The following is a 22,783-nucleotide window of genomic DNA, read 5'->3' on the forward strand; positions in this document are numbered from 1 at the left end:
ATAATAGCAATTACTGAATTGCATTTTAGCAGTTACATAATAGTATGTTAGTATTTACTTAATTGCTTTTGAAGTATTATTAGCCGTGTTACTTAATAATATTAGACTTGTTACTAAATAGTTAGAAATGGGTTACTTAATAGAATTATAGGGATTACTTAATTGTATAATAGCAATTACTGAATGGCATAATAGCAGTTACTTAATAGTATAATAGGTTTTACTTAATAGCTTTTGAAGTATTACTTAATAATATTAAGGGGTTACTTAATATTCATAATAAAACAAAGTCTGAAATTTAAAAATAAAACATTGTTTATTACATAAATATCCTATCATAAACAAATTAAAATAACTTTGGATTTTGTGTTGGTGTGAGTGTTCCAAATTCTCTTGTATCCCCTTTTGCTGTCATTGCTTTTGTTCTTTTTTTGTTTCCTTGCTTTCCTTTCTCAAAATGTCCTTTTATCCTTTTGCTTCTTCCCTTGGTATTTGCTCTATCTGGATCCATCACAGTAGGAATTTCTGGTTGTTCTTCTGTTGTTGCAGTAGTCTTATTTTGCTGCAATGTTTCTGCATCTTGTCTTGCTGCATCCTCTTCTTCCTGCATTTAAAAAAAAGGGTTTTAGGTTATATAGTATATACTGCTATATTAAATGACAGTTGGGTTTTACCCCAATCTATTTCTTATTTCATCTGCCTGTATATCAAGCTTTTTGAACTCTGATTCTATTAAATTTTTGGTCTTTGTGTGTTGTTGGCATTTCAATATCAGATTGTATCCTTTCCTTGCCATAATTTGTCTCCATGGAATGTATTTCACTAGGATTGTTTCATTTGCTGCTTCTTCATCCTTTCTTCTCCATACATGTGCTTTTGCATTTTTTGTCCACCTCATTATGATGTATCTGTCTGGTATTTTGGTCACTGAATGTTGCTGTAACACACGTATACAGTGATAGCATAACCAACCAACTTCTTCAAAATTCTTGCAAGAACATGCTATACTATTGTCTGCTATGTTGAATGTAACTTTTTGCTTTGAAGCTTCATCATTCTCTAATTGTACTTCATAAAAGAAGTAACTTTGAACTTGAAAATGAAGATTTGTTATGCAGCCAATTGAGTATTCAAATTCTGTTTCAAAGTATCTGAATATTGTCTGTGTATAAATCCCTGCTGCATGCTTTAGCATTCCATAGAATGGTAAATTTGAAGTTGGAATGGAATTGCTACATTTGAAATCTGCATCAGAATGGTAAATTTGAAGTTGGAATGGAATTGCTACATTTGAAATCTGCATCAGATTCATTGTTCCTCCACCTTGCTATTGTCTGTTTGAATATCTTGAAAAAATCAGTCAAGCTTGTGTTTTTGTTTGCCTTGAAACCTACAGCATTATTAGCACTTTCACTTCTTTGAAAAGAGAGTATTCCTGCTGAAAAAAAGTCTTTGCTGAGAGCAGTGCACCATTTTTCCTTCAAGCTGTATAGTCTTTTGAACCATTTGTTGTTTTCTAGCTTGTAAGTTTTTATCATATTTGTCCAACACTCTTCAAACTCTTCTTCTGTTATACAACCTGTTAGACACTTATTAAAAGCATCCTTGAAAGTTGTGTCTCTTTTTAATGCTCCAAATCTTGATACTGCATTCTTAATTAAATGCCATATGCAAAGTCTGTGTCTTGAGTGTGGGAAAACCTGCATTGAATATGCTGTTAGTTTTAAGATAAGATATAATTGTTATGAATTTATGAGTAGATGAGACTTAGCTAGCTTAATTTATGAACTTTTGTTACTTGTTCTATTTCCTAATGTTACTTAATGTTATAGGTTGGGATTACTTTATAGGATAAGTGGGGTTACTTAACTTCTTAGTAGGCTTTACTTTCAAGGCCAAGTTTTGGTATATAGTGTTTATCTATTAAGGTTTATAGGTGATATTAAATGCCATAATAGGGATAAATTAATAGCATTAAAACAGAGGGAGTATGTAAATTTACCTTTTGAATTGCAACTGACATGGCCAAGTCTTGGTCAATAAAGATTGAAGCTGGTTCACTTCCACCAACTGATTTCTTAAAAGTGTTTAATACCCACTCAAATGTTTCTATTTTCTCATCAGCAATAAAAGCACAACCAAACATTACATTCTGCCAATGACTGTTGACACCCACAATTGGCGCACAAATAAGATTATATTTGTTTGTCCTGTATGTGGTGTCAAAAATAGTAACATCTCCATAAACATTGAAATCTTCTTTCATTTCTGAGTCCCTCCAGAAAATGGCAGTATGTCTGTTTGTTTTTTCTCCTAACTTGAATCTGAAAAAGAAATCTGGTTCCTCTGATTGTCTTTGAGTCAACATCATGTCTATGACAGTTTGTGCGTCACCTCCTTCATTCTCTTTCTTGTTATGTAATTGAAATGGTCTTTCATTGTGTGTGCTAATATATTTTCACCTCCAGCTTCATAAGACATTAGACGATAAGATTCTGCTGGTCTTAGACCACTTTCAGCCATTATGTCTATAACTTTTGCTTTATCTTCAGTTATCTTTCTTTCTGATCTTTGTAAATGCTGCCATTCTCTTCTTGTCAGTTCATGATTGTGTTGCATGACATGATCTTCTATCTTAAACTAACATACCTTCTTTGTTCTTTTTTGCTCTGATGAAAGCTTTGCAACCAGTTCTGGTGATTGGAACTTGCTTTTTTTTCTTCTGTTTTTGTCCAGGAATAGGAGTAGGAGTTTTTTGGTTTTTTGGTTTTACTCTGAAACCCTCTTTTGAACAAACAAAGTCTTTTCCTCTGATGGTTTTAGGTTCTGTTTGTGTGTATCTTGTTGTTGATTGTCTTACACCAAAGCCAATCACAAAAGCATGTTTTTTATACTGTTCAAATATTTCTTCTAAAGTTGCAACAGTAAATCCAACAAGGCTTCCTGAGTAATCTACTTCTTGGTTTTCTGTATGCTATTCTGCATATCTGCTGTCATCTATTAAGGTACTTCCACTTAAATCTGTAAAAATATTTTAATTTTGCATTAGTAACTCAGATTATTTCAGAGTTCATTAAGATATAAATGTATTGCATAATAGGGGTTACTGTTCTTAGTCTGTTTGGTTGAGTTACTGTACTTAGTCTGTTTAGATGAGTTATTGTATAATAAGGATTAAACTCACAGTATATTGTTACTTAGTGATTTTAGTCATGCTTACTTTCATACTCTAATAGGGTTACTTATAGTATAATATTGATTACTTAATGTGCTTAGTAAGGGAAACTTACTGTATAACAGAAATTACCATGCAAGTATAATAGAATTACTTATTGAATTATTGGGGTAACCTTAATACAGAATAGAATTACATGAATTTTGATAAGTTACTTATTATATTACAGGAATTACTTATTGCGTATTAAGGATTACTTAATTGAGATTAAAGAGTTACTTATTATCTAATAGGGTTACTTATTGTATTTTAGGGTGTTACTTGTTATATAACAAGGATTACTTATTTCAATATAGTGATTACCTTTTCACAGTAATAGGGTTACTTAATGCATTTCAGGGTTACTTATTATATTACAGGGATTACTTATTATAATAGAGAATAGAATTACTTGAATTTTGATAAGTTACTTATTATATTACAGGGATTACTTATTGCGTATTAAGGATTACTTAATTGAGATTAAAGAGTTACTTATTATCTAATAGGGTTACTTATTGCATTTTAGGGTGTTACTTGTTATATAACAAGGATTACTTATTTCAATATAGTGATTACCTTTTCACAGTAATAGGTTTACTTAATGCATTTTAGGGTTTACTTTTGTACAGTAATAGTGTTACTTATTGCGTAATATTGGTTACTTACTGTATAATAAGGATTACCAGTATAACATTTTAGGGATTACCATTAATAAAATTTGAGTAAGTTTTATTTATTACCTTGTATTTCATCATTTTCTGGATTTTTTCGATCTCTTCAATCTCCAAATTCAAAAATGAATCACCTATTTCTTCGATTTCCATTGATTCTTGTGATTCTACTAAGTTTTGTAATTCGTCAGTCATTGTAGCTGGTAATTTTTTTTTTCGCGATTATGAGAAGAATTTGGTGAAATCGAGAAGTTAAAGTTGCGGCTCTAGGGATTTGTGTGAATGTCAGCGCTTTTAAGAAGAAATGACGCGCGCGTGGAGATCAGCGTGTTTTTTGGATTCCGTTATTTTTGGCAATTTGATGACGCGCGCGTGGAAGCTCCGTTATTTTGCTGAGCTGGACGCTGGCCACACGGTGTGGCCAGCTGCACAGAAGAGGCGCCAATGCAAGATAAATAATTTACCTAAAAGGAAACGTGTCAACTAAAAATATTTTCCTAAAAAGGAATACGTGTCAACTAAAAATATTTTCCTAAAAAGGAATACGTGTCAACTAAAAAGAAATAGAGGTAATATTGATTATTAGTTATAATCATTTCTTTAAAAAACTTAAAAATATAGTTTATTTTTTGGCATACCACGTTGTGACATTTGTAAATTAACCTTTATTTAATAAAACTTTACCTAGTTAACTGGTTATAGACTTATATGTTACTGAGCAATGCGTGGTTCCTACACCTATATTTTAAAATTTTAATTTCATTTTCAAAATGTTATTATCCAAAATACTATATTTGGTTTCCTTTCTTTAATATATATATATATATATCATATTTTTCACCAATCTTTCAAAAAATTTAATTATAATATTTATTTTAATGATTGTTCAGCGTACTTTGAGGCTCTTTATATGACTATATAATGCTCTTTATAAAAAAAATAATTTTTATCCTCTAAAATTATTTCACCTAAAAATAACTTAAGATTTCGTTTTTAAATTTTAAATTTATAAAATTTTAGTTTTCATTTTTTTAAAAAAAAATTTATTTTGTTCATATTTTTCACCTTTACTATATACTAGGTTAAGTCCCGTGCCATGCACGGTAATTTTTAATACTTAATACTTATCATTAGTTTAACACTATTATCTATATCTATACTTAGTATTTAAAAATTATAACCAATAAACTAAGAAAGACACATGTTCTCATCCATTCTATTACACTTCTCTAACCATAGTAACAAAATTGGAAGAAAAAAAAGTTTATAGTATTATCGAAGACTAAAATAATATATAGCAGTATTGTTTAATAATTACCTCATTTTTTTTTTACAAAAATAATACCAAATAAAAGACTACTTATATGTAAAAATATATTATTTGGGTTTATATGGAGAATTATTATTGTTAAGATTTTTAATTGGAAGAAAGATATTTTAAATTACGGAGTATTATAAAATGATTTCCTTAAAGAATCTGCGTAAAAATGGAAAGTTAAATGGGCGGGAAAATTTTTAATGAGATTGTGACAAGTGTCACTTTAAGTTCGCTTTTAGTATAGGTTAATGATAGTTACAATTTTCATTTTAGGGATGGTATATATAAATTTTTTGTGATGTTCTATATGTGATTTAATAATGTTTCTCTATTAGAAAACGTGATGTACTTTATAGTTGTTTGTAATGTACAATTATTTTTTAAAAATATATCTTTTTCCTTATGTTCATAATTATATCATATAATGATTTTTATTAGATTTTTTGGTAGTTTATTTTAATTGTCCATTTTTTTTATTGTAATTGCAATGTACTTTTATCGTCACATAATGTTCATTGCTTATTGTGAAATGTTCTTTGAATTTTATCTTTGGATCGTGGTAGGTATATATATATGTTATGTTCATTACATAATATTATCATGTTCTTTAATAATATTACGGATGTTCTTTAGATCTGAAAAACAATCATCAATAGAGGAGATCTCAAAAGAATATCGTCATCAACCTTCACGATCCTAATTTTAAAAATATATATACGTAGTTAGTGATTATTAATATTAAAAAATATATATAGAATTAATAAATGATATATTATTTAAAAATACAGAATAAATCAAAGAACATCGAAGCAAAAAACATAAAGGATAAAAATAAAGAACATTCATATAATTGTTCGATAACTATAATGACGAACATATGTACAATTTATAAAGAACACCATCTTCAACATTTGACAAAATATAAAGAATATCATCTTCAACCTTTGACAAAATAAAAGAACATCATCTTCAACCTTTGTCATATGGATCTCAAATTCATAAATATCAAAATTCAAAAAAAAAAAAACAGCGATATTTTACAATAATTGTGCAAAATAATAACGAAATATAATCAACCTAATAAGCAAAATCCTGAAATTAAAATATTAACAAATAAAATCAAATAACCTTTTCCGATCCATCGATTACAATGTTATCATAATTTATTCTGTATTTTTCTCTCTACAAAATTCTTTATAAACTTTATTGTCTCTTAATTCGAAATTGAAATATGGTGAAATTTAATTGTGAAAGTTATGTAGAAATGGAGAATATCACGTTGAATCCCATGAATTGTGGAAGACATTGTTTTTTTTTTTTTTTTTTTAAATAACAAACTGACAGCTTGCAAATAAAATGTTAAAAACACATTATTTAACACTAGGTGTACCGTGTACCTACCATGACCATGGTACACCCGGTGTACTATACAATTTTTAGTTGTTGAGACCATTAGAAGCAGATTGATATTAAAGATCGAATTATTAAAAAATAATCGAAAGATGGGATTATTTTAGGCAAATGAGAATTGACAATTTTTTCATATAATTATTGATTGATGTATAGAAACACTAATTAACATTTTTTTTACAGCACTCCCCTGTTTATATTTGTTGCTCCAATAATCCGTATTACATTATGTAGCTTTTAAATTAATACTTCATCAATCTCCATGAATTAACAATTGATTCCTCTACGACTCCTTCAAAACTGTGTCGCATCAAAGCAGATCATTTGACAAACCATGAGACCCAAAATCTACCTATTTGGAGACTCCATTACTGAAGAATCATTTAGCAATGGAGGCTGGGGAGCTTCACTGGCTAATCATTTCTCTCGTACGGTATGCACACCAACTGTTCGACGATATGCCTAAATGACGCCAATTCAACCAAATTTGATTTTATTCAAGATTATGAATCTGGGTTTTTGTGGGTTTTTATTAATTTGATTTAAAATCTGGGTTTCAGGCTGATATATTGATGAGAGGTTACAGTGGGTACAACACCAGATGGGCGGTGAAAGTGTTGGATAAGGTGTTTCCGGCGGCGGATGAAGCGGCGCCAATGGCGGTGACGGTGTTTTTTGGGGCCAATGATGCTTGTCTTCATGATGGTTATGCCGCCTTTCAACACGTGCCTTTGGATGAATACAAAGAAAACCTTCGCACCATCTTCTCTTTCCTCAAGGTGTGTCATCATGTCAACTCTCTCTTTTTCAGAGTCTTTCTTTCTGTCTCTCTGTTATGCACACATGTGGAGCATATTAAAATGTTTACGAGTGTCAATTTTTAAAGTTGTAGACTTTGATTCTACTGTAGTAGATTTGGTGATCACATTTTTTACTTTTTACTTTTTATTTTTATACATTGATTTATGGATTTCAACAACTTTAGTTAGTTATAATCTTGGCTAAAGTTTCAACAAAATTAATGTGGCCCTGGGCCTGTTAATTCATTTAAGTATAGGGTGTTTGGTTAAAGAAATATTAGGATTGAATACATTTTTGGAATTGGTATGACATTAATAGACTAAAAGTTTTTGGAATTGGTATGACATTAATAGACTAAAAAGGGATATCGAATTTTGTTTCTGGCCAATCGATTCTTGCATAATAGGAAGAAAGGGAAAGTTGAGTTGGTTCCCTTGTTTTTGTCATTGGTTGTAATCAAAATGGATAGAAGAAGTTTGGTTTTGTGGTTAGGCATTTTGACTTTTTAGATAGGTAATAGTTATGGTGGTATCTTAGGCTTTTCATGGAGTTAATCTTACTTCTGTATGGATTTGTCAAACATTGCTTTTGTTGAATATTGTACTAAGAGCATCATTAGTGTTGGGGATACTTATATCCTTTCCCGGTTTCTCTCTTCTTTCCTACACTTGACACATCACTTTCTCTTTCCTCCACATCACTTCCCACTATTTCCATCCTTTTACTCATCCTTTCCCTTCAAAATTTCCAACATCAATGAGTATCCTTTCCCACTTTCTCTCTCCTACTTACATATACCCCACCATTTATTCCTTTTTCAAATTACATATATTTATTAATATACTTAATTATTATTATTGTTGAAAATGTTGTTAATAATAATTAATAATAGATCGTTCTATTAACCGACACATTAATTAAACGAGACGAATTCAAAAACATAAAATTCATTGATTAAAAACATGAAATACATTGATTAAACGACACGAATAAAAAAAAACATGAATTACGTTGATAAAAATAGCAAAGAAAATAACAAACATAAGTTTAAAAATAACTGAAATGTTTAATTTTCATCGGACCTCATAGACTGTGCCCATAAATGCTCGATCAAGTCGTTCTTCAAAGCCATATGGACGTCTCTATCACGAATTTCCCCTCTCGAAGCTATCAATCTACCGAAATTATCTTCATCATACTGTCCGGGAGTTACGGTGAATGTTGTTGCATTCCTAGTTGAGGACGACCCCAGCATATTCTCAGGCTGTTCATCGGCAAACTCGAGTGGATCCTTATAATTTAAATATGTATCACGCTCGTCTTCAACAATCATGTTGTGGATAATGATGCAAGTCATCATAATTTTCCACAACAGATCTACACTCCATGCCAAAGCAGGCTTCCTGATTATTGCGAAACGAGCTTGTAACACACCAAAAGCACGCTCAACATCCTTTCTCGCACTCTCTTGACGTTCAGTAAATAACGTATCCTTAGCTGTTTGAGGGGCAGTAACCGCATCTATAAATGTCGACCACTTTGGATAAATCCCATCGGTGAGATAGTATCCTTTTGTGTAAGTGTTTCCATTAACTGTGAACAGAACTTGTGGAGCACGATTATTTATTATATCATCAAACACAGGAGAACGTTGTAGTACATTAATATCGTTGCACGACCCAGGAGTCCCAAAGAAGGCGTGCCAAATCCATAAATCCCTAGATGCAACCGCTTCCAAGATAACAGTGGCCGTTTTAGATCGGCCTTGATACATTCCTTTCCATCCAGCTGGACAATTTTTCCATACCCAATGCATGCAATCAATGCTTCCTAGCATGCCGGGGAAGTTTCTATCCTCCCCTTCTCTTAGAAGACGCTGGATATCTTCCATTGTTGGCTTGCGGAGGTACTCAGTTGCAAACTGAGCAATAACTCCATCGACAAATTGTGAAAGACATTCTCTAGCAGTACTTTCACCAAGCTTTAGATATTCATCTACTTGATCCTGAACAACCATAAGCTAACATACGTATAGCCGCGGTGCATTTTTGAAGGGGTGAAGCACCAAGGCGCATGGTAGCATCGGGACGTTGTTGGAAATAGCGATTACTTGCAGTTAATGTGTCCACAATGCGAAGGAACAGGGGTCTCCTCATACGAAACCTCCTTCGAAATACGGTATCATTGTATACCGGTTGATTACTAAAGTAATCTGCAACTAGATTGTCGTGAGCCGCTTCACGATTTCTAGGCATAGTTACCCTTCGTTTTCTCGGACGTTTTTGCTTTTCAGGTTGTAATGAATTAAGCACTGAATTTTGCATCGCAACTAAATGTTGACTCTCATTTATAAAATTCATGACCATGTGATCATAAATTTTATCAGTTATACTTGAGGAGGAAGAGCTTGAAGAACTTGAAGAGATTGAATCTAAGCTCATATTGTGTTTGGTGTTTTATTTTTGGTGTGTTTGTTTGTGACACAAGAAGATAGAAATCATGTACTTTAAATAGACAAAAATAGGATATTGTTGGTCAGAAGATAAGATTTTGTTAAAACATAATTAGTGCACATAAGATATGGATAAGATAAGGATTGTATGGTGAGAATTATGACCAATGCATGCAGAATTTTGTAAGGTCAGTTTTTTTACCAATGCATGCATGAGTCTTGTCAAAAGGTAAAAGAGACATCATAGTTTTAAAAACAAATTAAACTACACTAATATTAATTTAATACATAAACAACAATAACAACACTACATAAACATCAACATTACTAGTAGCACAAACAATTTAAAAAAAAAATAACTTGCGTACCTTACAATACTTAATTAAAATACAAACATTGCAAATACTAAAATGAAATTAAAGCGAAAACCTACTACTAAATTCGTCTCTCAGTTTGTTATACATTGCTAATTCCTTGTCATCAAGAACGGGCTTCTGCATTAACCTTTCTAACATTCTGAACTTCATGGCCTCCTCCTTCTGCCTTTTCTTTTCTTCTACCCGGGCCTTTTGTTCTTCATCTCGTTCTCTCATCTGATCAAGTAGTCGCTCTCCCAATTGACCCAATTTCTCTCCCATGTCATTAAAATTTGTATTTAAAGAGTCAAGATTTACACTTGACGAAGTACTTGATGCTTTACCTTTCATCTTTGTCTGTTTTATGCCAAGAGGTCTTTTAGCCCTTCCGCCAACCTCACACTGTGAATCGGGTTGGGATCTTTTACCGCTCCCCCCACTATCTGTAGATGCTTGACCACCCGGTAACATATCGGACTGAACTTTGGACAAGGAGGGATCCCATCAGAATTGCAAAACAATGCAAATAACAAAACATCTTATTGTTAGTTGCTTTGTAATCTATGTGAGCGAATCTCTCCAAATTTTGCTCAGATTCACCACTACCCTTAGTTCGAAAATGATAACCGTAGGCGTCAACCCATTTACTTACATGTTCATTTATGTGATCCCATCGATTTTGCAAAGATTTAACGTTTCTTACCTTAATCTCATTGAGATTTTCAGCTCTAGCCTTTTCGTACTGGTTGTGAATTTCTGCCCATAACCCGCTTCTCTTGGTCTTGGTTCCCCTCTCCACATCGCCTCCTGCATTTATATAGGCTGATACAAGAGCTTTGTCTTCGGCGATACTCCATGCTTGGTTTTTCCTTTGTGCAGATGTATTGAGTTGCACTTCTGGAACAATTTCGACTTCAGCATTGTCAATCTCTTCAAGATGTTGTGCTCCCGCTAATTCTTCAACATGTTCACCACTTAACTCTATTGGAGTAGCATTGCTACTACAAACTCCACCTGGAGATTGATTCATATTTTGAGTTAAATGTTCCGATATAGGGAAAAAAGGGGTATTACCAAAAGCTTGTTGATAGGATTGGGAATTATGAGGAAAATTTGGTTGTATTGGTGGAATATTATTGAAATTTGTTGCTCTTGGTTGACTACTACACCATTGAAAAAATGCAGCTTGAATTTGAGGATTACTCAACAGATTAGGGTCGACAGGAGGATTAGATTGGTTAATTTGAAAGTTTAAATTGTTAGGAAAATTCGGGTTACGACCGTAATTAGAATTATTACGATCCATATTGAAGACTCTAAGAAATTGGAAGTGAAATGGAGAAAAATAAACTTGAAAATATGGAGATTAGAATAATTTTGTGTTTAAGAGTATTGTACAAGTGAAACTGAAATTTTGTGAAAATATAGCAAATTTATACTCATTTTATAGACAAAAAAATTTTATGACCGTTGGTGTTTTCGGATTTCAAAAATAAGTTACCGTTTGCAAATTATAGCCGTTATAATATTTTGGAGCAAAAAAAAATAAAGAAACAAGATGTTGACAAGTGTCAACAAGTTGAGCGTTGGATGATTTCCAATATAGCCGTTGTATGCTTTTGTTTGTGATTGTTGAATTAACATGGCACTTGGGCCGAGGCGAGATTTCCTTTCCAGAGAAAGGATACTACAATATCCTTTCCCTAACAGTTATCTTTCCCAAGTAATAGCATCCATCAGGATTGGGAAAGGACACCAAAAAGCCACGGAAAGGATTGTAAAAGGCCTTGATGCTGGTGCTCTAAGGAGTACTTTTTAAATTTGGATTTAAAGAATTAGCTTCACAAAAAGTCATTGTGCTAACTTTTTACTAATGGGCATAAAGTCAAAAGAAGCATTAGCCTTATTGTTCTCTAGAAATATGAAAGATGCAACTGACGGACCATTCCCATCTCTATTCAATACATATAATTGCTAATACTGTTTAAAAATATCAGTATTTGACAATATTAAATTAAATATTATTTTTGCACAAAACACAATTGCATTATGTTGTTCAGCTAGTCAAATTTCTATTACTCTGTATTTCATTTATGTCAAATTGGTACTCATACACGAAGGATTGTTCTTCTCCTTTGGAGGGAGTGTATATTGTTAATCTTGAAGTATTAAGCACTCCCTTCAGCTGCATTGGTCCTATGTCTTTTTATTCTTGACAAGATTCTTACAAAAAGTGCACCCTGAATTCCTGAAATGGAGTAAAAGTTTGCAATGCATTTAGAAGTCCTTAAATGGAAATCAGTTATCACCACTTTCTTAATTCTTATGTTGAAACTTACGAATGTGATATCATTTGCCTTTATTTGCGCTTACTTCTGTGTCCAACAGTGCATGTCATTCTCATTGTTGCCGTTTGATTTCCACAATGAGATATTGAAGAATACTAAGTTTCAAAGCACTTGTTATTCTCTTTGTTGTGGTTTCATGTGTCATCGATTATGCAATATTTTAATTTGGTACTAATGCAATCTTGCATCCAGAATGTTTAAAAAAGAATGTATGTCATGTTACAGCCTATAGAATTTTGTTAATGTGGGATCAGAGCACCTTTCATGCTCGTATAAATTAGGCTTAGATACTAACTTTTGGATTTTATTGATTCACCGTATTAGTTTTATCTAATCAGCATGCATTTTATGAGGGATTCTCATAGGTTTATCTAGCACAGCAACATTGAGATGTTATTCTCCATAGTATATGAGGAGCAGGATTGCAAACTGAATAAACGTAGGCAGTGGTGAATGCATAGTGCATCAAGTGTACAAAACAGAATTAGAATGAAGAAGATTAAAAGGAAATAAGCAAATTAGTTTGCTATCCCATTGATGATACATATTTATAATTTAGAAATCATACGGAAATTCAAAGGAAGTGATCCAGTAACATATATGCTACATTGTTATTTGAAACTTTTTTGATCCTGGAAATTGTCTCTAAATTCTAATGGACAATTTGGAACTAGAGTTGAGTGATGGAAATTGACAATTTGTCTAGTGAAATCCGTTTGAAATTGTATAATATCTGTCAATATAATGAGAAATAAATTTATTCAAATGGTAGCTGTCAGCAAATTATTCATAAAAGGAAATTGTTTTTTTTTTTTTTTTTTGTTTTTTTTTTTGAGTGAAATGGGAAACTAATTTTTAAAACAACCATATATAGATGTGCCGCTTAGATGATCAGTTGATAGCAGTGTATTTTTTTCATTTTTTTTTACGAAATTTAAATTTGTCTATTGGTTTCAATTGCGATAATTCTATATTCTAACTTTCTATGTTTAAAGTGTTAACTGGGTTATCCTCCTACAAAACTTTGGCCCCTACTACTTAAATTTTAACTCGTGAATTGCTGCAGTACTACATAATACGTACTAGCAGATGAAGCTACAAGCTCACATTGGATGACTAACCAAAAGATGTGGTTTAAACTTTACTATTATTATTAAAGGCATAAACTTTGCAATCCAATGGGAGTGGAAGATCAAGAGAAATTCTCACAGCAACTTGAAATGTCAGTGGTCTTGTTGGCAAAATGATGTTTGCAGGAGGGTTTTAAAAGCCATATATTTAATGTATGATGTTGTTTGCCTTTTGTTAATAAGAAGTCCTTTAGGCCAAAGATTAGTTCATAAGCGTTATTAGGATGAATGTGCATTTAGTGCTAGATTCCTGGTTTTCCTTGGCTTGAATATTATTGCAATGTGTCTATCAGTACACGTATAATCATCTGTCATTATGTTAGTTTGTGTTACACAGTTTGAGCCAGTCAAGTGCTGGTTGATGTGCTAACTGCTGCACAATTTCTAATATTGGGTTCGAACTTGCTTTTATTGGGTGCAGAAAAAATGGGAGACTGCTATTATCCTCTTCATCACGCCCCCTCCAATAGATGAAGCTGGACGTTTACTGTGAAGTTTTTCTTTCTTCAGTTTATACTGTTCTATCGTTAATAATTAATATTTTCATTAGTTTACTATCTTGCAAGCTGTGACCCGGCCTATATCATGTTTATCACTGTATTCACTTTGATGAGTAATTGGTGCAGGCACCCTTACATTGAGAATCCAAGTGGTCTACCCGAGAGAACAAATGAGGCTGCTGGTGCCTACGCCAAAGCATGTGTTGATGTTGCAAGAGAATGTGCAACACCATTAATTGATATGTGGACCAAGATGCAAGAATTTTCTGATTGGAAGAATTCATGTCTCAGGTACTTTTCATAAAGCTATATAGTTAGAGATGCTAAACAGCTAAAGTCAGAACTCGCCACTGTACTGCATCATCATGACAAGAATAACATTTCCCTTTAAATTAAGAGTAATGCCAAGAGGCAATACAATGCAGATCTCAGAGTAATTAAATTAAGAGTAATTAGCCTTGTACATCCAAAGAAAATCCTTAGCAAAATGTGCACAAAGCACATTGATGAGTGATGACTGATATATCCACGAAGTAACCATTCTCCCTAGCCCTAAAATCTATGTCTTTTTTCCTTATCTCAAAGATAATAATCTTTGGCATATTTGACAATTATATATACTTGGTAGTTGGTATATATCATGCTTTGAGATTTCATGGATAAAGTCAGCCCTGAAATGGTTGAATAAAATAGCTGGGCGTTTGGCTTCCTTTTGAACGAAACATGTCCATCCAATTCTTATAACATTTTCTTTGAGATTTCATGGATACTTTGTGGCTCTGCAGACTAGAACATATCTGAGAATTCTCCTGTTGGTCCGCATCATAGAACTCTGTTACAAAAGTACTCTGTTAAGTTGGAAAGTTATGCTGAGAAGAATTAGGCATCAATTATTGTTTTGCATGCAGATGTGTTTACTAGTGTGTTTTTTGTTTTTGTTTTTTTTTTTTTTTAAAGTAAAATAAAATTGTGAGTATATGTGCAGTGATGGCCTGCACCTCGCCCAAGGTGGCAACAGGATTGTGTTCGAGGAAGTTGTCAAGAAGCTGAAAGAGGTGGGAGTGAGCCTAGAATTGTTGCCTGTTGATCTGCCACTATTCTCAGAAATTAATCCACAAGACCCGCTTAAAGCTTTTGAAAACTGAAGCAATTCTTGGCAACGAGTCATTTTTTATATTATGACCTTAAACTCTCCCATATTTAAAGCTTTGTGGAGACTTAAGTGATTAACAAATAGTATAGGTAAATTATGTAATAATGTAAGGTACATGTTTGCACCTTTTTAATAGCAACAATTCTCCATTAATTTTTATGAGTTGTGCCTACTTAATTCCCCAGATAAACAAATTTTATTTATCTGAGGGTATAATCGTCTTTTTAAGTACTCCCTCCGTTTTTAAATACTTGCTCCATTTCTCCATGCGCGGAGTTTTAGAAAAAATTGGAGAAAGTAATAAAATATGGAGATAATGGGGTAGTTGAGAAAATAAAAATTTTAAAAAGCAAAAGTAGTGGAAGAATAGGAGAGAGAGTATTATGTTGGGTCTACTAAATGTGAGAAATGAATTAATATTGTAAAAGATTTCCATAAAAGGAAATGGAGCAAGTATTTAAAAACGGCCGGAAAAGGAAAGTGGAGCAAGTATTTCAAAACGAAGGGAGTACTAGTGAAGGAGTACATGCGCATTTTCATGTACTAGTTGAGGGGTACATATATAATTCTTTCACTAAATAGTAAATACAAGTTGCAAACAATAATTGGACAGCTTACCAAAAGTACCGAATAAATAATCATACTTTTTCAATATATTTACAGAAATGCCACCAGATTAACAAAAATTCGATTATCTAGCAGATAATTAAACTTGTATTTGCCGAAATTTTATTGCATTATTTGGACTTTTGCATTATTATTAAAAGCACCCTTCAATTTACTAAGCTAAATTTGATACAGTCCGCAACATGTATTTAGTTTATCATCTAAATTAAGGGTCTGTTTTCATTGAGTGAAATGAAATGAAATGAACTTAACTTAACTTAACTTATTAGAGCTGAACTGAATTAAAATGAATATTTTATAAGAGAAGGAAATTAGGAGCTGAGCTGAACTGGACTTATTAGAGCAGAATTGAACTGAAAATAATCGTACGAGAATAACCCTACTTTAATTGATTTTCAATATTCGTATTCCCTCCACATGATGTTCCTATCTTGATCGTTTATATTCAAAGTGTCAAACTTGTTGATTAAATTTTCTCATAAATATACTTGTATAACAAAATATAAACATAGAACCATCTTTAGTTTTGAATCAATATGTAGTTTTATGGTCCATCAGTCCCTATTTGGCAATGAGTCAACCAATCTACTATAACACGTGGGCATAAATTGTTTACAATCAAGCTAGATAAAGCTCTGAATTCGTGTAATGCACGGTTTGTTTGTATTTATTCAAATGAAATGTTTTACTAAATATATACTTCCTAGTTATATATGTAATAAAACTTTGTAATAATCTTATGGGTCATAATCCGATTGTAGCGTTTTAAAAATATTAATCTTAAGTGTCGCTCTAATAATTTTTTAAAAATTAAAATCTTACGCGTTGCTCTAAAAACTCAGGAAAAAACCTCCCTTTATACTACCTTAGCTTTGTTTAATATATTATATGCAACAAAGAAATATTTTATGTGTCACAAATAATACCCCATTATTGCACATAATAATTAACGGTGGTAATATATTTAATATAAGCATAATCTAACTAGGTACTAAACTACTAAGGCAGTTGAGGACAACATACATTAGGTCAAGTGTAAATTGTTTTGCCGAAATATTACAGAAAGGTAATAATGATGAATATGGCCAAAGATATAATAAGTATCAAAAAGGGGAATGGCAAAGTAATTAGATAATGTATTTCATGAGGTGATACGTGGGACTCATGAACTCAAAGGACTTAAATATAGTACTCTTTCAGCCCTTAGACCATTTCCAATGGTCCAATGGTGAGACTCAAGTGAGTATTTTTAGGAGAGATAGAGTATTTTTTGCGATGTACACCAATAAGTTGGTATTTAAACTTAACTCTAAAACAACCAAATTTAAATACTCAACTTTGAGTCTCATTTGACAAAAAGTGTGGGCCCTTGTCAATGTTCTATTATATTTTTTAAATTTATTTAAGTTTTACTTTTTTTTTTATTATTATTTTTTAATCTTATAATTATTGATGGGTCATAAATTGAAAGTGACAATTGTATATTTTAGAGAGTCTCACCATTGAGAATTTAGACTTCATATGAGTTGCTAAATTGAAAAGTGGGTTTGGTATCACCGTTGGAGGTAAAAAACAACTCAATTTGTATTTCAATACTCAAACTTGAGTCTCATCATTAGAGATGGTCTTAATACAAAGCTTTTTTTTTTTTTTAACATTTATTACTTACATAATAAAGAGAAAGAGACTTTTAATTTAGGGACAGAGGGAGTAGCTTTATTATGCATTTTGGTGATGGAAGATCTAGGTGGCCGACAGACTTATGGTGAGGAAAACAACAAATGGTCATGGGGAAGATTAGGGTGCGTTCTTTCACCTGATTTTTACTTATCTGAACTTATCTTAACTAATCTGATGAAATCCTTATTAGAACTTATTTTTTGTTATAAATTAAACTTGGGTAGCCCTGGATAACCCTTATCACAACTTGTATGAACTTATATTTTCTGAACTTATCTTATCTGAATGTATCTAAACTTATTAACCCTTATCTAAACTTATCAAACCTGATATAAGTGAAAATAAGGTGAACAGAGCAGGGCCTAAGCTTGAGAGGAGTAATATTAGTATGGTGGTAATTAGGCGTATGATCGAAATGGAGCTTAGGGGAGTTATAAGGCATTTGATAGGTGGTCGGAGAATAGTGGTGGTGTCTTCTATAAATGTAGGAGATAGTTGTTGACATCTTTATTTTGTCTTCCGAAGAACGTGAATTTGTTTAGGGTGTAGATACGTTTAACAACCTCTATGACATGTTCTTGGTAGCAAATATCTTCTCCACGATTTTAGGAACACTAGTAACTATTTTGACTTGGTCTTGTGTCGTCGATCGTCGACTATCATCATCGGTCAACCAATGTATAAAATTACCCCATAAAAATACCCATTCAATCATGACCTTGACCTACTTATACACAACTCAAAACTTGCGGTGTCAATTCAATTCGGGTAAACGATTCGGGTTTGGGTTGGGTTTATCAGTTTCGGGTTATAACGAGTTGGTTTATAACGGGTTGAAATAATTAGCGGGTCGGTTTTGAAAATTATCGAGTCAGTTTGGTTTGGTTTAATTTTGGATTGGGTCCTTATCAGGCCGGGTTCTAGTCGGTTCGGGTCATAATCAATTTGGCTGAACCAGGTCGGTTTGAAAACGGGTTTAGTCCTTTTAATGTGGGTTTCGGCTAAAAACAGTTCGGGTCTTAATCAGGACGGGTCGTAATTGGTTCGGGTCATAATCAGTTTGGGTTAAACTGGGTCGGTCGAAAATGGGTTTCGGTTCAAAATAGATCGGGTGAAATCGGGTTCAATCATTATCGTTTCAGGTTGTAATCGTTTAGATTGAACTTGGTTGGTTTGAAAACGAGTTTACCCAATTTGAAGCGGGTTTCAGTTCAAATCATATCGATTTAAAATTAAGTCGGATGATTATCGAGTCAAATTAGTCAGATAACGGGTAGGAATGGGTCATGTTATAATCAAGTCAAGTCATAAATAAGTTGGGTTTATCGAGTGGTGGGTTGAAACGGATTAGATCATAAACATATTGGGTTACAGGTTGTAAATGACTCAGTCATAACGGGTTACGATTTTAAACGGTTTGGTCTCAACGGGTTACAGGTCGTAAACGGTTCGGTCACAATGGGTTACGGATTATAAATGGTTCAGTCACAACGGATTACGAGTTGGAACGATTTAGGTTTATCGGGGTTTAATGGTTTTTGGTTTAAAATGGGTCGGGTTACTATCGGGTTTAGACGTAATCGGTTTAGGTTGCTTTCAGTTTCGGGTTGTAATGGTTTGGCTTGATAACGGGTCGGGTTAGTAATGGTTCGCTCAAATTCGGTTTTGTTCTGTTTCGGGTTGGAAAAAATTGGGTCATCAGGTCAGTTTTCGGTTTCCAAAAAACAGGTTTCAAACAGTTCAATTCAATTCGTTTTTGGATCGGTTCGAAACAATCGGGTTTAACGGTTCGGGTTAGACACTGACAACTCTAAATTCTTTTTTACAGTCGTGCATGTAGCATTTAGCCATTTAACTAGGATTCTAAATAATATGCATGTACTTCTTTTGTTCTTATTTATTCGTACAGTTTTGTTTTTGTTTAATATTCATCCACACTTCTTTGACTTCTTTGTGGTTTATTTATAAAATGTATGCACATTGAAAAAAAAAAAAAAAGTGAAACTCTCAACCTTGCAACTAAAATATAACATATATATAAGAAAATAAGAAATACATTACCATTTCTATCGTTTATATAATATACTGTGAAGCTAATTATGGAAGAGAATCATATCAGCCCAATTGAGCAATAAGCTCAATATTTAAATAACTTCAAACATTATTCAAACCAAACCACTAATCCACTATACATATAACGACTGACTTCCATGTGGTTCCAAGCGCATTCGTAGCCCGTCAACTGAGTAGGGATCAGGTTTATTAATAATCTTTTCATTGGGATTCACTTTCGAAAGTGTAAATCGAATTACAACATTGTGTATGTAAACTAGAACACTAATTCGAGCAAGCTCTCTCCCGCAACAAATGTGCGCTCCTCCTCCAAAGGGTACAAATGCACGAGGCGGCAATTTTTTTTCAAATCTTGAAGGGTCAAATTTATCCGGATTTGGGAAATACGTTGGATCCATATGTGTCGAACATACACTCCAATGCACCTACTTTAACAAAAACTAATCAACAGGAAGGAAACTCTAATCCCTTCATATCACTGTTTAAATAAAAAGAAACAAAAATACTCCTTAATCTTTAATTTACGTAGCCCTCCTTAATCTGTTGCGAAAATTTAATTTTGGAAATAGTCGATGCCAAAATTAAGAAAAAAGATTTGTTGATGGTTATTACTAAAACGAGAATAATAGTAATTGGTTTTTTTTTTTTTTTTTTTAAAAAAAAAAAATCCTTCTTCATTTATTTTTATTCGGAAATTTTGTTATTATAAAAACTAAATTTTGTTGAAAACCATCTTATAAATTTTTTCTTGTCAAAACACACCTGATTTAAAAAAAATTTTGTCAAGGCACATCTATTTTAAAACTTTTTTTTGTTAAGTCCCACCATTTCTTCGGGTTCCGACTAATTACTTATATTTCCAGGGTTGACTAACATATGCACCTCATGTGACCACTTAACTCTACTTTTCTTTTATTTTTCCTCCCTTTCGCTCCATTCATTCCGCTCTTCGTCAATCCTCTTCATCATACTTTGGTTTTTATAGCCTTTTATATAATTGCACGTAAATGTAAGTGACGAAGGGGGAACGAATGAAGGAAAAAGGGGAAAAAATAATAGAAAAGTGGGGTTAAGTAGGTCACGTAAGGTGCACATGCTAATCAAAGCCGGAAATGTCAATCGATAGTTGAAATCCGAAAAGTGGTGGGATTCAACAAAAAAAAATTTAAAACATGTGTGCTTCGACAAAAAAAATTTAGAAAATGGTTTTCAACAAAATTTAGTTTTTATAAAATAGTTTTTAACAAATTTTCCTTTTTATTTTTATTTTGCAATTAATAACAGTTGGCTTTTTTTTTTTCAAACCTAGCATACGTACCTTCGCTCCCTTTGGGACAGTGTAGCCGGCGTAGGAGATGTCGGTGATGGCTTCTCGGAAACCTCCAACCGCAGGAGGTTTTAATCTCATGGTTTCACATGCCACATTCCATGTATACTTCATGCTCTGAATATCTTTCCAATTCAATAGCTCCCCTTTCCTTTTCGATTGTGCTATCTCCAATTGCTCTAGCAATCAATGTAGCTTATCAAAATGCGTTTTTAAGATGGTTGCAATACTTTGACATTAACATTATACATGTGTCTCGCTTAAATGATTGGAAAATAAAAGGGCTTAATTGGTTAACTAATTAAAGTAAGTTATAATCAGGGTGAAATAAAAGTAGTGCATTAGTAAGTGCACCGCTTTCACTAAAAGTTTTAGATTTTCATGACAAAGTTTGATCTATTAATAAGGTTTTGGGGGTCACTTTGAGCTTTTGAGACTAATTTGGGGTCAAAACACTAAGAAAAAGTACTCCATCCGTCCCTTAATACAATGCCTCTTTCTCTTTATTATGTGAGGAATAAATGCTCAAAAGAGGCATTGTATTAAGGGACGAAGGGAGTATTGTAAATACCTCATTTTGATAATTTCACCCAAATCGAGGCCATTTTTTTAACTTGCAAAACGAGTTATTTTCAATTAATTTTTTTTTAATTTTTTTTTTCAATTCTGACCTCAAATTGATCTAAAAAAAAATCAAAATGACCCCCAAAACCTTGATATATAGACCAAGTGTTAGCACAAAAATGAATATATTTATTTTTAAAAACAGAACTAAATGTAAAATAGGTGGTGATTTCTTAAGTTTTTTTACTTTAAGGGGTGGTCATTTAAAAAAAAAAATGGTAAAAATTAAATTATTGCAAGTAAGAATTATATTACTTCATACCTTGTAAGACTTTTGCATAAACATCTGGATATTGAGCAAGATAATCTATTATAAATGTGATCAAAGTACTTGTAGTATGAAATCCTGCAAATTGGAGACCAATTATTAGACCCGCTATTTCCTCGTCATCAATAGAGTTGAAATCTTCTTCATATGAAGCAATAAGCAGTTTACTCAACAGCTCTTTGCCAACGATTTTGATATCCACATTATTTTCCTTTGCTGATAATATTTCTTCTCTCTTACTCCTCATTAGATCCATAAGCTTGCCTTTAACAATCTTCGACGCCTTCAAAGCCTGGTTATAGGATGTACCAGGCAAATCTACTGGCACCGAAAGAACCCTCTCAGCCAAAGTGTAAAAGGGTTCAGCGACTTCCCTTGCTAGATCTTCGTTTGAGCTAATTAAAAGATGGACAGCATTAGATAGAGTGAAGTCTTTCGATAAAGGTTGGACCTTAACTTCGTTATAAGGAACCCAATGCTTCTCCAAGTGATCACTTGCCCTTTTATGCATAACGCCTACACAATCTTGAAGGGATTCGAGCCTAAGGAAGTTGTGTAATTGCTTCATGAAGAATATCCATGTTGGTGATGTATCATCAATATTTTTTAGTGAAAAGGCTCTAGCCATGCTCTGTGGTAGCCAATTCGTAAATTTATTTTCATTTGAATAGACGAACTTGTTACCTGATGGACCGCAAAAAAAGACCACATTATGCCCTGCAAAGGACGTTTGAAAGATGTCCGGAGAGTGCTTTATCATCCGGTCACGTACAAAATTAGCAGGGTTTGAACTGAATTCTAAAGTTTCACCAAGTATCGGCCATCCAA

At 32.8% G+C, this 22,783-nt stretch overlaps 2 protein-coding genes and 1 pseudogene across 2 annotated transcripts; 1 reads left to right on the forward strand and 2 right to left on the reverse strand.

Annotated features, from left to right (window-relative positions):
* Positions 1-346: 346 nt before the first annotated feature.
* LOC145635147 (protein FAR1-RELATED SEQUENCE 5-like) lies at positions 347-2,523 on the reverse strand (annotated as a pseudogene).
* A 4,264-nt stretch (positions 2,524-6,787) lies between these two features.
* Positions 6,788-15,464, forward strand: LOC145635149 (GDSL esterase/lipase At5g45920-like). The gene is made up of 5 exons (XM_081686433.1): positions 6,788-7,049; positions 7,177-7,395; positions 14,125-14,192; positions 14,330-14,494; positions 15,189-15,464. Exons 1-5 carry the CDS (start codon positions 6,951-6,953, stop codon positions 15,346-15,348), a joined length of 711 nt encoding a protein of 236 aa, XP_081542559.1. The 5' UTR covers positions 6,788-6,950; the 3' UTR covers positions 15,349-15,464.
* Positions 15,465-21,938: 6,474 nt separating this feature from the next.
* LOC145637171 (cytochrome P450 716A2-like) lies at positions 21,939-22,583 on the reverse strand. Its single transcript, XM_081688660.1, has one exon. The coding sequence runs from the start codon at positions 22,581-22,583 to the stop codon at positions 21,939-21,941; it is 645 nt and encodes a 214-aa protein (XP_081544786.1).
* Between the last annotated feature and the right edge of the window lie 200 nt (positions 22,584-22,783).

This window comes from Chenopodium album, chromosome 6, assembly GCF_948465745.1.
Source record: "Chenopodium album chromosome 6, dcCheAlbu1.1, whole genome shotgun sequence".
In the NCBI taxonomy this organism is placed as follows: domain Eukaryota; kingdom Viridiplantae; phylum Streptophyta; class Magnoliopsida; order Caryophyllales; family Amaranthaceae; genus Chenopodium; species Chenopodium album.

Coding starts and splice junctions, on each gene's coding strand:
- LOC145637171 (XM_081688660.1), bottom strand. CDS start 22,583: ATGGCTAGAGCCTTTTCACTAAAAAATATTGATGATACATCACCAACA.
- LOC145635149 (XM_081686433.1), top strand. CDS start 6,951: ATGAGACCCAAAATCTACCTATTTGGAGACTCCATTACTGAAGAATCA. Junction 7,396..14,124: donor CCATCTTCTCTTTCCTCAAG/GTGTGTCATCAT, acceptor TATTGGGTGCAG/AAAAAATGGGAGACTGCTAT. Junction 14,495..15,188: donor TGGAAGAATTCATGTCTCAG/GTACTTTTCATA, acceptor GTATATGTGCAG/TGATGGCCTGCACCTCGCCC.